Source organism: Palaemon carinicauda, chromosome 6 (genome assembly GCF_036898095.1).
Source record: "Palaemon carinicauda isolate YSFRI2023 chromosome 6, ASM3689809v2, whole genome shotgun sequence".
Taxonomy (NCBI): domain Eukaryota; kingdom Metazoa; phylum Arthropoda; class Malacostraca; order Decapoda; family Palaemonidae; genus Palaemon; species Palaemon carinicauda.
In genome coordinates, this window is record NC_090730.1 from 148,476,419 (window position 1) to 148,493,635 (window position 17,217).

Consider the following 17,217-nt stretch of genomic DNA (forward strand, 5'->3'; position numbering starts at 1 on the left):
TTCATTAAATTAAGGTACACTACAAATAAACCTTTTCAAACTAGATATCAACTTCACGCAATCTACTTTTCATAAAATGCATAAGCAATCAGAAAAATAATATACGGTAAGATAAAGCTAGTGAAATGCCATCAGATATGGAAAAATTAATACTCCATTAAATACAGATACAAGTTCCTGGACAGACTATTCGCTGAACGACTTGCACTAAGAAAGCTGTTTTAGGCATCCCTGCTATTGGAAATGATGAGCAACCCCCCCCCTCCCCCTACACCAATTATGAAACCAAGAAGTTGGATTTCAACCTTTTCACATCTTTTTTTAGGTTACAAAATAAACAATGTAAGGTTACCAATACAGAGAAGTCTGGCTTAAGACTTGAAGAGGTTCTTAGATTTCATAATAAATTTTATGTTATTGTATTTTCAATTTGCTAGTTACATGTGTGATTTTCTAACAAATCTCTTTCATCTTGGAAATTTCTTCTAGTTCAAAACATGAGCTATTATAAGGCCCTGTCTTCCTAATTGTGTCTGTTCACAAGCCAGAGCCCTGACTTGTCATTAGCCTCATTCTATATTCTGAGAGTTCTACAAGAGAAAATTGTGATTACCTTTAAATCAAAACAGCAGTTTGACAGAACTAGTATAGTACTCAAATGCTCTACTTATATAATCTAGTTATGTAAATGATTTTAAAAATTTTCATAAAGTTCAGATGTTTATATAGTAATGAATAGGTGTCCATATATGTATTACCTGATCACAGTATTGCATTCACACTCCTACACCATCAAAAAAAGAGCTTCGTTCTAGAGGATATGAAATTCTGAGATGGTATAGATTGATTTCTCCAACTAACAAACACCAAACTATTTCCAAATGAGAATTCACCTGAATGTTTAAATTTTAAAAACAATAATCTCATCCAATTTAAACATAGAAGAGGAAATCTAAGATTAATTATCTGTTCTATAGCATTATTTGCCTTTTTTTATATCTGGCAAAAAAACTATAGTAAAGCAAGATATAATCAAAATAACCTAATCCATATTTTTTGTTAACTTTCTATCATTCAAATTCATTCTGGCTATAAATAAGGCACTTCTAAGAACAATGCAGGTTGTTTCTCCAGAAGATATAACTTCCCCTTTGTCTTAATACCTTAATTGGTTTTATATTAGTGATGCAATGGATCCCAACCTCGGGTCTACGGTTGCACCTCTATGCTCCACTACCCTTGTATCCGAGGGTTTTCTCAAGACGGTCACTGTTCCCTTGATGGCAGCAATCTGCACCTCTTATGCTTGGGCAACTTGGTATCACCTGAAGGTATTGTCTGAGGTTTTTCTTCATAAATCTTGTTGCCCTCACCACCACAGATATTCCTATTTCTTTCAGTTCCCATGTATTTTTCACGTCGTTCTTCAGTTCTTGATATTTTGTTATTTTCTGCCTCTCAGCTCTATTGAGGCCAAAATCACTGGGTACTGTCACATCTATAATTGCTGTTTTTCCTTCTTTATTCCAGATCACAATATCAGGTCTTATAGCACCTGCTTCTATAAATCTCCCTGTCGAGATTATCTTATCATAAAAGATGGTAATGCCTCTGTTGGAGATAACTGGATCTGGTACATGCTCCCATACCTTATCTTTTACTTCAATTTTGTATTCTTTTACATATTTTCCAATGTGTATATATTTACAGATCTTATTGTGACAAGCTGTGTAGTGACCATCTGCAAGTAGAGTATGAGGCTTCATATCCACAAGAAAATCACAATATTTTACTTTTATGAAGATAAACCCCTATATTACAGTGCAAAATTATTCAAAAGTAAAGCACCACAGTACATTTCTAGTATTCCATCTCCTGTCTTAGGGTTAGCATCAGATATTTATTCTTAATTTTGAAATTCACAGGGCTGTTTTATTTAAAATAGCAAAGTCAGCTGTACTGTACATAAAATGTACATAATGTATCAGTACGTGAAATCTGGAAAAAAAATACCTATACAGAACCATTTCTATACCATACTTGATTAAAAATGTGAGCCTACTAAAAGCAAGTTGGAGCTCTTTAAAGGAAGTACAGTAACATTAAAATTGATTGAAGGTCTCAAAACTATATATACTGCTAAGAGACTATCCCCTAGAAACTTTTTTCTACTGTGTATAAGCACTAATTAAACATCTTTTAGTTAAGATGTGAACCAAAAAGCTATCAAAGATGAAAATTCCACTTGCACACATTCACGACACAAATTAAAAAATTTTAAAAAAATTTATGCGATTTCCCAGAAAAAGAGAATTACAAACAATAAAAAGAAGCACTTACTTCACAGTAAACCCACCTTAACATTATGGATGCTTAATCAAATAATTTATATGGTATGCAATCCATGGACTACATCAAATCTAAAACACCTAAACAAAATCCTGAAAACAGGATAAATTTATATCGTAGAGGAAAGAATCCTTTCTATACAGCAACACTTACATCTGCCAGTATAAGCACTTTACAAAAGATAAGTGGTTCAATTCACATGATCAATTTCAGGTGGAACGAATCCTAGAGGTGCGAGTGAACATAGATCTGCTGGTTAGTAAAATACTACTTCAGGTGAATAAATAGGTAAATGGGTATTCTTAAGATCAAAAGGAAGAGGCATTTCATCTTATGCATGACTCCGTTGAGTAAAAGAAAGAAAAAACAAATAAAGCTTAAATTATACTTGCAGTGGGAATGACTGCAAAAGCTCAATACTGGATTATAATTCTGTAATTTGTTCATATTTAATATATATATGTGTGTGTGTATTTATTATATGGATAGATATATACATCAGCTTTACTTTCAAATGAAATAATTACAGTATCTGAAAACCTTCATTCATCAATAAGTGTAAGTATTACCAAAGAAAATGTGAAACACAAGTGGATATTTAACACCAAAGTGTTTTTACCAGCAACATCATTTCATGACCACAAAATTTCATACAATGCTAATATACCTGCCAGTTCATTAAAACAGACTATATATGTACAACAGTTGTTGTGGTCAGAAACTTTGCCTGACCAATGGGAAAACAACCCCAATTTCTCTATTAAGGGAGAAGGCAATCTCTGAGACCCAGATGCTGTACTACTATAAAGACCAAAATACTGACTAGACTGAAAATGATTAGTCCTAGAACATTCTGAACTATTATTTAAGTCAATTATTACAGATATGTAAACTCAAATGGAACAAAAAGTCATTCTATATAAACTAATATACAAATAGAAAAATAATCACTAAACACCGGGTGAGGCTTTTTAAAAGTTGCCAACACTTTTTTTTCCAAACACCTAATGACTATGAATATGAAAAATTGAAAAGTTTATTATTAATACATTTTTGTGTAGTTTTATCTTCCAACTCTTGAACAGCCAGGCAATCTCCAGTAGTTACTTCTTGTAAGAATGAGAAATATGTCTTAACTCTGTAGCCATTCAAAATGTATTCTTATACTAATTTTTGTTCAGCCTGAGTTAAATTCCACTACTGATAAATGGCAGCCAAATCTAGGACAAGAAAAAACCCGTTGATATCTCTGTCCAATTGGAGTGATACCTATTTTTCTAAAATATATTGCTTGTATCTTTTAAAATAATTGGCTAATACTCATAGAATTAAAATATTTACATTCAGCACTTCAACATTTTATGTTTACTTAATAAAGTTGATGACTGACTTTCTACACAAACTGAACAGAAAGATACCAAGGCTGCTAGAAATAATGCTGTTGTTTCAAACATTCTAAAGTACAGTATTTTACTAAGTACAGATACATTACCACTTGATCGAGATCCCATAATCCACCATTCTTAACAAACCAACACTAATATACTTATATAATCAAAATATATTTCGATTAAATACAATCTGAAAACACCCACACTTCATTATATTATAACTATGAACTATTACGATCTGTATTAGTTTAATAAAATTCTTTGGTATAAAAAACAGAACTCAAAATATAAAGTCCATATATAAGAAGAAAATAAAATATGAAACTTTCTGCTTTCCACAACTATAGTGGACTAATAGGAATTAGGTTCACAATCATAATCAAACAATATATGCTCTTTGCAATGTACCTACAGAAATTAATCATTATATCCCGTGTTTTGGGAGATGTTCAGTTGATCTACAGCCCTGAAAAGTGAAAGAAAACATAATAGTAGTTTATTATGTAGTAGTCTCCTCAACTACCCGCCCCCACATAATCTCAGAAAATATAATTTACAAGTGGAAAAATCCCAAATTTTAAGTAATTTGTATATTCCTTAATTAGAGTCTTTTAAATAGGAGTACACAACAACATCGCTGATCTAGCTTGAGTGTATGAGAGATGGGGTTTACACCATTCTCCCACATGAGCCGTTTCCCCATTTTGATACCAGAGCTATAGGGTTTGCGGGATGGCGAGGTGTGAAGTAAACCTTTAAAGGGCTCACGTTTGTATAAATACATACATACATATACCAAGGCACTTCCCCCAATTTTGGGGGGTAGCCGACATCAAACAAATAAAACAAATGGGGACACTCCTCTCTATGATCCTCCCAGCCTGACAGGGGACTCAACCGAGTTCGCCTGGTACATTTGTATAGTTAAGAAAAATACAAATTACGTAAAATACTTATTTGTTCTGACATGAATACAAACCCTTGTCCAGTAAATAGGAGACTTACAGTTAGCAAGGGAGAAAACCCTACCTGAGATGACTGAGAAACTTTTATGACTAGCCTACTTTCCTGGCATCATGTTGGAGGGAGGTAAGAACTAGTGGCAGTTCTGCAAAGAGTACCACTTAAAAGAGTACCACTTAAAGTGGAAAATCCTTGGGTTTTTTGGAAGTTTTCATTCTTTTAGGTCAAATCTAAGTAACCGTGATCTTTCGGTCCAACCTTCTCACTCTTCTCAAGGAGAAGATTATGTGTAATGCACCATGCACTAATATTTCCTTGTAAGTTCCACTTGGAATTCTTCCTGCTTGAGTGAAAGACCATGTGTCATTGACAGGAGAAGGGAAAGGGGGAAAGAAAGACATGCATTCCCCATATACACCTTTTCACACTACCTGCATTCAGATACAATCTGGCTAAGGACATAAATCACTTGTTGGGCGGCTACAACCTGCCCCAAGGAGAAAGTCAGGAAAGTGTTGATGCTTTTCCGAGGGAAACATTAAAAACTTCCTTTCAAGGGGGAAATTTACCATTTGGCCCTTCAGGTGTTACAAGTAGGCCCGATTCAGTATGGGATCTCACTGAGGAATATTATTCAGTAACTCTTCTAAAATCAAAGTGGTTGGAGATACTTGTTGCTCATTCGCCAAACGGTGCAAGGACCATATTGGTGTGATACTAATGGGTAAATGATCTACTTAAACAGGAGAAATCTGCATCATGGAGGAGAAATCTTGATCTCTTATATTTGAAATTAAAAGCTGTTCCCCAGAGCTTAGCACACTCATTGCTGGGGGAAATTACCAGTTCCTGTAAAGAATCCTGCTCTAGTTGGTTAATTGCTAAAGCCGCATGGTCATAAGTACTTGGATTATTTTCCGTCTCACTAAGTATAATCAGAGATAACGGCTCTACAAAATCTTGTTTGATCAAATGTCTGCCATCCTTGTTAAAAACATCTCTGGGAACTCCGATAACAAAAGATCGGACAGAGAAAATTCTTGACTCAAAAGAGATTTCTGCTTCTTGCCCTCTTTTGGGGGAAGCAGCAAAGGGGAAACGATCCCTTTTTGCTTTCTTTTAACGACGGCTGCTAAATTTCTCCCACTGGAAACAATCGTTCCCTACAAATCACACACAGGAAAGACATAGAACAACTCCTACCTCGGCATGCAAAACATAAAAGTGGGGATCTACCTCCACCTGAATCATAAAGGAGTCACAAGGAAGACCAAGGCCAGGCCAGGTTCTCATACATGCAAAAGAAGCACTCATGATCACAAGAAACAAAGGAAAAGCACAGTGTGGACAGAGGTCGAGCAGATGTCCATTCGTCACAGCGACCAAAAATAGACTGATTATCAAGCAGTAGGCTCTTACACGCCTACCCAGCACGAGTGGGAACAAAGAAGAACTATATAATGTTGCCAGATACACAGGATTTCCTTAATTTTGGTTGCAGCAAAAGAGCAATAGAGTGTAACCATATAAATGACGAGGGTTAGTATTTGCGTGGGAACAAATACATATATAAATTGGAATTATATTTTATTCTGTAACAGCTTCTCAACATTGGGGCAATTTGATAACATAAGAAAGATGAAGCAGATACAGCAATTATTTTTCACTAAAAGCTCAATTAATATAGATATTTAAACCAAAAACTAAAAAAAAATTAAGTTTTTTTCCTTCCTATAGACTTAACCCTTCGGTACACGAACACTGCGTAGAAACAGTAGAATGATATTAAATGGAAATAAACACAATAGGCTAAATTTTACTTGTGAGAACAATGAACAATACTAATATGAAATATATAAAACATGAAGATGATGATATATTGTAGAAATGATAGTTGAAAAAAAAAAAGGAATGAAATAAGAAAAAAAGATAAATCTCGTCTTCTGTCAACTATTTCCCTTATTGGTAATAGCAAGTTTTCGTTTCGTGGGTGGGGCTTATAGTCGAGGGCAGGGATACTTTCTCTGTGATTATGAACACTGTGGCAACATAAAAAACAGTAACAAACCTTACATTATCATGAATAAGGACTGGAATCGCAAGTATCTTTGAGTTGGTGACGAGGTTGGATGTGAATACAATAAAATAGACCTTATATAATCATGAATAAAGACTAAAATTGCAAGTATTTTGGTTGGTGGTAGCAGGATGACAGTCTCCCAATTGGGGGTATCAAGGGGGGTTTGAGAAATACCTAAGGTAGGGAATGTCGCTATTGGCTACAGAGAGTTGTGTGATTATTTCAAGGTAACATAAAAAGACTAAAATAGCTCTTGAATATTCAGAATTAAAGGCTAGAATTCCAAAAACTTTGTTGGTTGGCTGAAGACATGAGGGGGAGGAGATTCTCTAATGAAATTTCCCCAAGTGTGAACTTGTGTGACATACAGCCATGTGCTATACTCTTTTGTAGCTTAAAAAAAATTATTGTAATAATGAGAATAATAATAATTATTTAATGAAGAAGACATTATCCCGACGTCCTCATGTGTACTACCAGACATATTTTGACATGTATTGACAACGGAGTGAAGGGGTTACGCCCATAACACAGTAACGAGACAATCTAGCAGCTAATGGCAATGACAATAGCTTGAACACTAAACAATCTTATGATTTTCCATCTCTACCTCGTTTTCAGATTATTTGGTGGTGCTTCATACTCAAGATTGTTTGGTTTGGTTATTTAGGCTTTTCATGCTTTTCACCCCTTCGCCACAATGACTTCTGGTGAACGCCACAATGACTTCTGGTGAACGCCAAAATATTCCAGATACAATACACTTTGACGTACTGGATACATCATTTACAAATATAAATTATATGGAAAATAAAAGTTATCCGTATACCCTACAAAAAGAGTACAACACATGGTCATATACCCCACCTACATTCTCTTTTTTTCAATTAATACCGCTGTACTTGAGACCCATACTATAGATTTGCACCCTTGTAGAATTCTACAAAAATATTAATTTCAGAAGATTCATAAATAAATATTGCTTTAAATTTGAATATTTTTCCTGTTGTATAACAAGCTATTTAATTCTATTAATTTTACAGAAGTATTGCATTGTACTTCAACAATTCTTAATCTTTACAAAAATCATTTTAAAGCTTCAAAGGATCAGTGGCAATTGGAAGTTTATTTTGTGAACTATCCTAAAGATAAACATTTGAGAGAAATTCTATGAACTTACCTTTTCCCAAACTTGATGTGAATGATAAGGAAAATTATGCCAAGGAGTAGACAAATAGCACCTACAGTGATGTAAGCAATTCCTAAGAAGCTGTTTTTTCCTCCTAAAAAGCTGGTGGTTGACAGAAACATACGTTTTCTTCCATCAAAGGCATGAACGGGGTAGTTGTACTCCACTTTTAACAAATAGCTATCCTGTAATAGTAAAAACACAGTCAAAATGCCATAGGACTTACAATCACAAAGAATTTGAGAAGGAATAAAATTTTCTCCTTCCTAATAAAATATGTTACTAACCATTTAAGTCTTTATAAATAATGATAATTAGCTCATGTTATAAAATCCACCATTTTATCAAGATGGAGGATTTTTTTGTTAGATATGTTAAAAGTCGTATTTTGAAAGCCTAGAAGCACAGTATTGTTAACAACATATTGGTGATTTAGGCCCAGTAAAAGGTTTGTATCAAATATTTAATTTAAAAAAAAAAATATGAACAAATATTAAGAATTAAGATAAGCCTCAATTATAGTCCCAATATTGTATTGATAAATTATATTTATATTCTAATGAAATATAATTTTCAGCTTCTATCCATATTGAGTTCACTTACATATTTTCACTCAGATTTCAGTAAATTGTAAGATCTTTTTGCATTTACCTAAATTCCCATTTTTTTCACAAATAGTATTTCTAAAGTTTAATTTTGAGTTTTATTTAATCTATTTAGAATTTCATGGTTTACAATTCAAACTGATCCACATGAATAAATATATATGACTGATAATGTCTTTGTATTGTGTTGTTGCCATTGAAGTAACTGACACACAATGCGTTTGTATTTGTCATTACTGTTAATGCGTACTTTATTGCTAGCCGGTTAGTTAAATATTATATTGAAGAGAAATAGAAGTACTTAAAGAGCAAAATAGAAAAGGAATGTTGCATAATATAGGTTACTGAACGAAATATGATAGGAAGGTACTGTACCTTGACGATGGAATAAAATAAAAAAATTATTTTTGCAGTTTTGCTTGTTTTAATTTTTTCAATATCTACTTTACCTGACAATTATACCTTACAATCCAATAATTGGTAAAGATAAAACTACATCCTCAGGGCCCTAATTCCTAGAGTTTTCTAGTAGCAAAGTCAAGTTACCATTTATTGTTATTGTTGTTGTTGTTATTATCATTATCATTTCATTATTATTATTACTTGCCAGGCTCCAACACTAGCTGGAAAAGCAGGATGCTATAAGCCCAGGGGCCCCAACAGGGAAAATAGCTCAGTGAAGAGAGGAAACAAGGAAAAATAAAATAATTTGAGAACTGTAACAAAATTAAAATAAATACTTCATATATAAACTATACAGAATATACACTTGAGTCCTGACTAGTTTCGTGATACTTCCTCAGAGGAAGTATCACGAAACTAGTCAGGACTCAAGTGTATATTCTGTATTTTCATTTTCCCTGTGGTTCTTCTGCATCTGAGCATCACGTTTTCCTGTGATTTTTACGCATATAAACTATAAATACTTTAACAAAACAAAAGAAAGAGAAATTAGATGGAACAGTATGCCCGAGTGTACCCCCAGGCAAGACAACTAACACAAGACAGTGGAAGACCATGGTACAGAGGCCATGGAACTACCCAATACTAGAGAACAATGGTTTGCAACTTTCTCTGTTACCTAACCCCCACGAATAAGGAGGGCTGACTATAGTTGATTTGGATTAACTTCAGCAATTTAAAACTGGAGTAAACCAATTCTTGATGAGCAGGTCAACATAAATTCATGTGTTATTTAACCCTTTTACCCCCGGGCTCTTTGGAACTTTCCAACCCTTAACCCCCAAGGGGTTATTTTTTCCCCTGCACATTTTGCAGTATATTTTTTTTAGATTGCTCTAACAGCCTTAATTTTTGTCATAGAGAGGTCAGGTTGGTCTCATTCTCTTGGAAAATGCCTGAATGTTTTCAAAAAATTATCAAAAAAAAAAAAAAAATTTATAGCATTTTTTTGCACGGACGTACCGGTACGCCCATGGGGGTAAAGGGATGAGTTTTGTGAAACGTACCAGTACGTCCTTTGGGGGTAAAAGGGTTAAATGTGAAGTTATTTATCTATTGGGTTTTGTTAATTTACTTTTAACAGATCCAGTAACGTATTTATAAAGCAGTGGTTTGTATACTCCAAATTATAAAAGTTTTGCAGTATCATGCCAATAAAAATAAACATACTCACAGCTGGCAATCCAAATTTGTACCCAATTTCCGAATGGTCTATCTTCCTGTAGAGCTTACGGAATTTTGGAAAAGCAGCACTTCTCATCCAGACTATCAGGTCTTCATTCTGGTAACCATTATTTTCTGGATCATCCGGATCTAACTCAAAGACACTCTTTGTCCAGTAAAGAGGCTTCACTGTATCTTTAAATGCTATAAAAATAAATGAAGGTTTTTATTAGTTAACTGGAAGTAGAATAACTGTGAAAGAAATCAAACAACAATTACAACCACCTTCAATCTCCTTTTTCTTATGAAACCATGATGACATTACTGAAACCTTCAGCATCCAGAATACATAAATATCTATGAACATAAAAATAACACAATAAGACATATCACACTTCTCAATATTTTTGCAGAGTACAATCATACATCATCTAACGTCTTTATTTTGTTACAAGACTCACGTTTCAACATACAAAAAGACACATTTGCATATCATCCTTATAAAAATCAACTATAAGCAAAACCATAACATTACTACAACAGAAAAAGTAAGGTTTTTGTTAATTCAGCTTTTTTAATATTTTCTAATAGATTTAGAAATTTTAAAAGAAAAGAATCTAAAAAATATTAGAAATTTAACACAAAGGAAACTGGTAATGCCATGTAGAACAGCATATGTTTAGTGCAATCAATAAGAGAGGCATTTATAAAAAAAAAATTGGATATAATTTATTTCAATAGTTACCCGGTGTTCATAATGCTTTCCCTTTTGAAGCTACAGTTTCACAACCTTTTAACAATTTGGTGACCAATGGACATCCTTGACATTGTCACAAAATCATAACCCACAGACATCTCAGACTCCTCATGAAAAAAATTTCATGCATTCATTAAAGATATAAAAATATGCCTATGCTAGAGTTAGAGCCTCAGTTGAACTCCACCCCATGGGGTACCGAATAAAGAATCCACCACAGATAGGTTGTGATTATATTATGCTATTTTTAGCCCTGTCAGATGACTCTGAACATTTTGTATGAGAGACAAAACAGTATCTAATGACTTTGGAAACTTTGGGTGATGTCAGTGATGTCAAGGCATATGTTTTACAGTGTTAAAAGATATTTCAATAGGACTGCGTCGTAGCTCAGTTATGCAAATTTCCAGTTACGGTAGACTTCTAACTATTGTATATCATTGAAATCAAATAGCACAATTTGGTTTGCATCACACATACAATGGAATCAATCCCCTACAATTAATGATGTAGTAAATGCTTTAATCTTGAATAAGCGTGTGATAGCGTTGCATAAAACTTTTCTCACCATTACAGTGGCTAGCACCCAAAACAAGAGATTATGGGTAGATATCTTTATGAATATTTTTACCTGCTAAAATTATTTGGATTGCAATACCGTTGCACTGGGATATGCAATTTATTCAGATATTCAATAAATACAATACAGTATTTCATTAGACTAGCTTTTTTTGGCACACATAATAAAAATGCACACCAAGGTAGGGAAAGGTAGGGAAATTTTGGTTACTACTAACTTATAAATATGTTATTTTCATTAGTAAAATAAATTTTTGAATATACTTACCCGGTGATAATATAGCTGTCAGCTCTGCTGCCCGACAGAAAAACCTAAGGACAAAATACGCCAGCGATCGCTATACAGGTGGGGGTGTACATCAACAGCGCCATCTGTCGAGCAGGTACTCAAGTACTCCATGTCAACACAGAACCAATTTTCTCCTCGGCCCACTGGGTCTCTATTGGGGAGGAAGGGAGGGTCCTTTAATATATGATCACCGGGTAAGTATATTCAAAAATTTATTTTACTAATGAAAATAACATTTTTCAATATTAAACTTAGCCGGTGATCATATAGCTGATTCACACCCAGGGGGGTGGGTAGAGACCAGCATTATATGTTTACATTAAGAGCTAAGTATTTTGTATTTCATTTTAGCAGTTATTCAAAATAACAAACATAAAATCAATAAGTACCTGGTAAGGAAGTCGACTTGAACAATTACTCTGCCTTTTTAAGTACGTCTTCCTTACTGAGCCTCGCGATCCTCATAGGATGCTGAGCGACTCCTAGGAGCTGAAGTATGAAGGGTTGCAACCCATACTAAAGGACCTCATCAAAACCTCTAATCTAGGCGCTTCTCAAGAAAAGAATTTGACCACCCGCCAAATCAACCAGGATGCGAAAGGCTTCTTAGCCTTCCGGACAACCTAAAAACAACAATAAAAAACATTTCAAGAGAAAGATTAAAAAGGTTATGGGATTAGGGGAATGTAGTGGTTGAGCCCTCACCCACTACTGCACTCGCTGCTACGAATGGTCCCAGGGTGTAGCAGTTCTCGTCAAGAGACTGGACATCTTTCAGATAAAATGATGCAAACACTGACTTGCTCCTCCAATAGGTTGCATCCATAATGCTCTGCAGAGAACGGTTTTTATTAAAGGCCAACGAAGTAGCTACAGCTCTTACTTCGTGGGTCCTTACCTTCAGCAATGCAAGGTCTTCCTCCTTTAAGTGAGAATGTGCTTCTCTGATCAGAAGCCTTATATAGTACGAAAGCCCATTCTTGGACATGGGTCTCGAGGGTTTCTTGATGGCACACCATAAGGCTTCTGACTGTCCTCGAATAGGTTTAGACCTCTTCAGATAATATTTGAGAGCTCTGACAGGGCAAAGAACTCTCTCTAGTTCGTTACCTACCATGTTGGAGAGGCTAGGTATTTCGAACGATCTAGGCCAAGGACGTGAAGGAAGCTCGTTCTTTGCTAGGAATCCAAGCTGAAAAGAACATGTAGCTGATTCGGTTGTGAAACCAATGTTCTTGCTGAAGGCATGAACCTCACTGACTCTCTCAAGAAAAGAATTTGACCACCCGCCAAATCAACCAGGATGCGAAAGGCTTCTTAGCCTTCCGGACAACCTAAAAACAACAATAAAAAACATTTCAAGAGAAAGATTAAAAAGGTTATGGGATTAGGGGAATGTAGTGGTTGAGCCCTCACCCACTACTGCACTCGCTGCTACGAATGGTCCCAGGGTGTAGCAGTTCTCGTCAAGAGACTGGACATCTTTAAGGTAAAATGATGCGAACACTGACTTGCTTCTCCAATAGGTTGCATCCATTACACTCTGCAGAGATCTGTTTTGTTTGAAGGCTACTGAAGTTGCGACAGCTCTAACTTCATGTGTCCTAACCTTCAGCAAAGCATGGTCCTCCTCATTCAGATGGGAATGAGCTTCTCGAATCAAAAGTCTGATATAATAAGAAACTGCATTCTTCGACATAGGTAAAGAAGGTTTCTTAATAGCGCACCATAAAGCTTCTGACTGTCCTCGTAATGGTTTAGTACGTCTCAAATAGTACTTAAGAGCTCTTACAGGGCATAGTACTCTTTCTTGTTCATTTCCAACCAAATTAGAAAGGCTTGGAATATCGAACGATTTGGGCCAAGGACGAGAAGGAAGTTCGTTTTTGGCTAAAAACCCAAGCTGTAAGGAACATGTAGCCGTTTCAGATGTAAATCCAATGTTCCTGCTGAAGGCGTGTATCTCACTGACTCTTTTAGCTGTTGCTAAGCAGACGAGGAAAAGGGTCTTCAAAGTGAGATCTTTAAAAGAGGCTGATTGAAGTGGTTCGAACCTTTCTGACATAAGGAATCTTAGTACCACGTCTAAGTTCCAACCTGGTGTGGCCAACCGACGCTCCTTCGAGGTCTCAAAAGACTTAAGGAGGTCCTGTAGATCTTTGTTGTTGGAAAGATCTAAGCCTCTGTGACGGAAGACTGCTGCCAACATGCTTTTGTAACCCTTGATCGTGGGAGCTGAAAGAGATCTTTCCTTCCTTAGGTATAAAAGGAAGTCAGCTATCTGAGTTACAGAGGTACTGGTTGAGGATACTGATACCGACTTGCACCAGCTTCGGAAGACTTCCCACTTCGACTGGTAGACTTTAAGAGTGGATGTCCTCCTTGCTCTAGCAATCGCTCTGGCTGCCTCCTTCGAAAAGCCTCTAGCTCTCGAGAGTCTTTCGATAGTCTGAAGGCAGTCAGACGAAGAGCGTGGAGGCTTGGGTGTACCTTCTTTACGTGTGGCTGACGCAGAAGGTCCACTCTTCGAGGAAGTGTTCTGGGAACGTCTACTAGCCATTGCAGTACCTCGGTGAACCATTCTCTCGCGGGCCAGAGGGGAGCAACCAACGTCAACCTTGTCCCTTCGTGAGAGGCGAACTTCTGCAGTACTCTGTTGACAATCTTGAACGGGGGGAATGCATAAAGGTCTAGATGGGACCAATCCAGAAGAAAGGCATCTATGTGAACTGCTGCTGGGTCCGGAATCGGTGAGCAATAAATTGGGAGCCTCTTGGTCATCGAGGTTGCAAACAGATCTATGGTAGGCTGACCCCACAAAGCCCATAGTCTCTTGCATACATTCTTGTGAAGGGTCCACTCTGTTGGGATGATTTGACCCTTCCGGCTGAGGCGGTCTGCCATGACATTCATGTTGCCTTGAATGAACCTCGTTACTAGCGATATGTTTCGATCTCTTGACCAGGTGAGGAGGTCCCTTGCGATCTCGTACAACGACCTCGAATGAGTCCCTCCTTGCTTGGAGATGTACGCCAAGGCTGTGGTGTTGTCGGAGTTCACCTCCACCACCTTGCCTAGAAGGAGGGACTTGAAGCTTCTCAAGGCCAGATGAACTGCCAGTAGCTCCTTGCAGTTGATGTGCAACGTTCTTTGATCCGCATTCCACGTGCCCGAGCATTCCCGACCGTCCAATGTCGCACCCCAGCCCGTGTCCGATGCGTCCGAGAAGAGAATGTGGTTGGGGGTCTGAACAGCCAGTGGCAGACCCTCCCTGAGGAGAATGTTGTCCTTCCACCAAGTCAGTGAAGACTTCATCTTCTCGGAAATAGGAATCGAGACCGCTTCTAGCGTCTTGTCCTTTCTCCAGTGAACAGCTAGGTGAAATTGAAGGGGTCGGAGGTGGAGACTCCCTAACGCGATGAACTGGTCCAGTGATGAAAACGTCCCTATCAGACTCATCCACTGTCTGACTGAACATCAGTCCTTCTTCAGCATGTTCTGGATGCATTCTTGGGCTTGACTGATTCTGGGGGCCGACGGAAAAGCCCGAAAAGCTTGACTCTGAATCTCCATTTCTAGGTACACTATAGTTTGGGATGGGACGAGTTGGGACTTTTTCATATTGACCAGGAGACCCAATTCCTTGGTCAGATCCAGAGTCCACTTTAGATTCTCCAGACAGCGACGACTTGACGAAGCTCTTAGAAGCCAGTCGTCCAAATAGAGGGAGGCTCTGATGTCTGCTAAATGCAGGAATTTGGCAATATTCCTCATCAGTTTCGTAAAAACAAGAGGTGCCGTGCTTAGGCCAAAGCACAGGGCTTGAAACTGGTATACAACCTTCCCAAAAACGAACCTTAGAAAAGGTTGGGAATCTGGGTGGATGGGGACGTGAAAGTAAGCGTCCTTTAGGTCTAACGAGACCATCCAGTCTTCCTTCCTGACCGATGCTAGAACCGACTTTGTCGTCTCCATGGTGAACGTCTGCTTTGTGACAAAGACATTCAGAGCACTGACGTCTAGCACCGGCCTCCACCCTCCTGTCTTCTTCGCCACTAAGAAGAGACGGTTGTAGAAGCCCGGGGATTGATGGTCCCGGACTTTGACTACCGCTCCCTTTTGTAGTAAGAGACACACCTCTTGCTGCAAAGCTAGTCTCTTGTCCTCCTCTCTGTACCTGGGAGAGAGGTCGATGGGAGTTGTTGCTAGAGGGGGCTTGCGCAAGAATGGAATCTTGTACCCCTCTCTGAGTAACTTCACAGACTGTTCGTCTGCGCCCCTGTTCTCCCAGGCCTGCCAGTAGTTCTTGAGCCTGGCTCCCACTGCTGTCTGAAGAAGGTGGCAGTCAGACTCTGCCTCTAGAGGTCTTGGAACCCTTCTTCTTGCTCCCACGTTGACCTTCGGCACGAGCACCTCCTCTGCTGGAGGCTCTGCCACGAAAGGGCGGAATGAACCTTGACGCTGGAGTGTCCATCCTGGGTCTAGGCACGGAGGGCAAAGGGGTGGCTTTGCGTGCGGATGACGCAACCAAGTCATGAGTGTCTTTCTGGATCAAGGAGGCGGCAATCTCCTTGATCAACTCCTCAGGGAAGAGGCACTTCGAGAGAGGAGCAAACATAAGTTCCGACTTTTGACATGGGGTGACTCCAGCTGACAAGAAGGAGCAAAGGTGATCCCGCTTCTTGAGGACCCCGGACACGAAAGAAGCCGCAAGCTCACTAGAACCATCCCGTATGGCTTTGTCCATGCAGGACATAATGAGCATGGAAGTTTCCTTGTCAGAAGGGGAGGTCTTCCTGCTCAACGCTCCCAAACACCAGTCCAAGAAGTTAAAGACTTCGAATGCTCGAAATACTCCTTTCATTAGATGGTCCATATCCGAAGGAGTCCAACAAATCTTGGAGCGTCTCATGGCCAGCCTGCGGGGAGAGTCTACCAGACTTGAGAAGTCGCCCTGGGCAGAGGCAGGAACTCCCAAGCCGAGAACTTCTCCCGTGGCATACCAGACGCTAGATCTGGAAGCAAGCTTGGCCGGGGGAAACATGAAGGCTGTCTTCCCAAGTTGCTTTTTGGACTGCAACCAATCTCCCAGTACTCTTAAAGCTCTCTTGGACGAGCGAGCGAGTACGAGCTTCGTAAAGGCAGGTGCGGATGACTGCATGCCTAAAGCGAACTCAGAGGGAGGCGAGCGTGGTGCTGCAGACACAAACTGATCAGGATATAAATCCTTGAACAGCGCAAGCACTTTCCTAAAGTCTAAGGAGGGAGGCGTGGTCTTGGGTTCGTCGATGTCCGTGTGTTGGTCGTCAAGATGTGCAGCTTCGTCATCATCAGAGAGTCCATCGTCTGAATGTTGAGGAGGAAGCGGCAAAGGAGTAGGTAAAAGCTG

General features: G+C 38.2%; 1 protein-coding gene across 1 annotated transcript in view; it reads right to left on the bottom strand.

The window, feature by feature from the left end:
* Positions 1–1,068: 1,068 nt before the first annotated feature.
* The window catches only part of Cdc50 (cell cycle control protein 50A), an 80,283-nt gene continuing 64,134 nt past the window's right edge, over positions 1,069–17,217 (bottom strand). The window contains exons 6-8 of the mRNA XM_068375513.1: positions 10,214–10,407; positions 7,964–8,157; positions 1,069–4,206 (exon numbers count right to left, since the gene is read on the bottom strand). Of these exons, the coding sequence (XP_068231614.1) occupies positions 4,158–4,206; positions 7,964–8,157; positions 10,214–10,407 (437 nt within the window). The 3' untranslated portion in view covers positions 1,069–4,157. The remainder of the gene's footprint in view (positions 4,207–7,963; positions 8,158–10,213; positions 10,408–17,217) is intronic.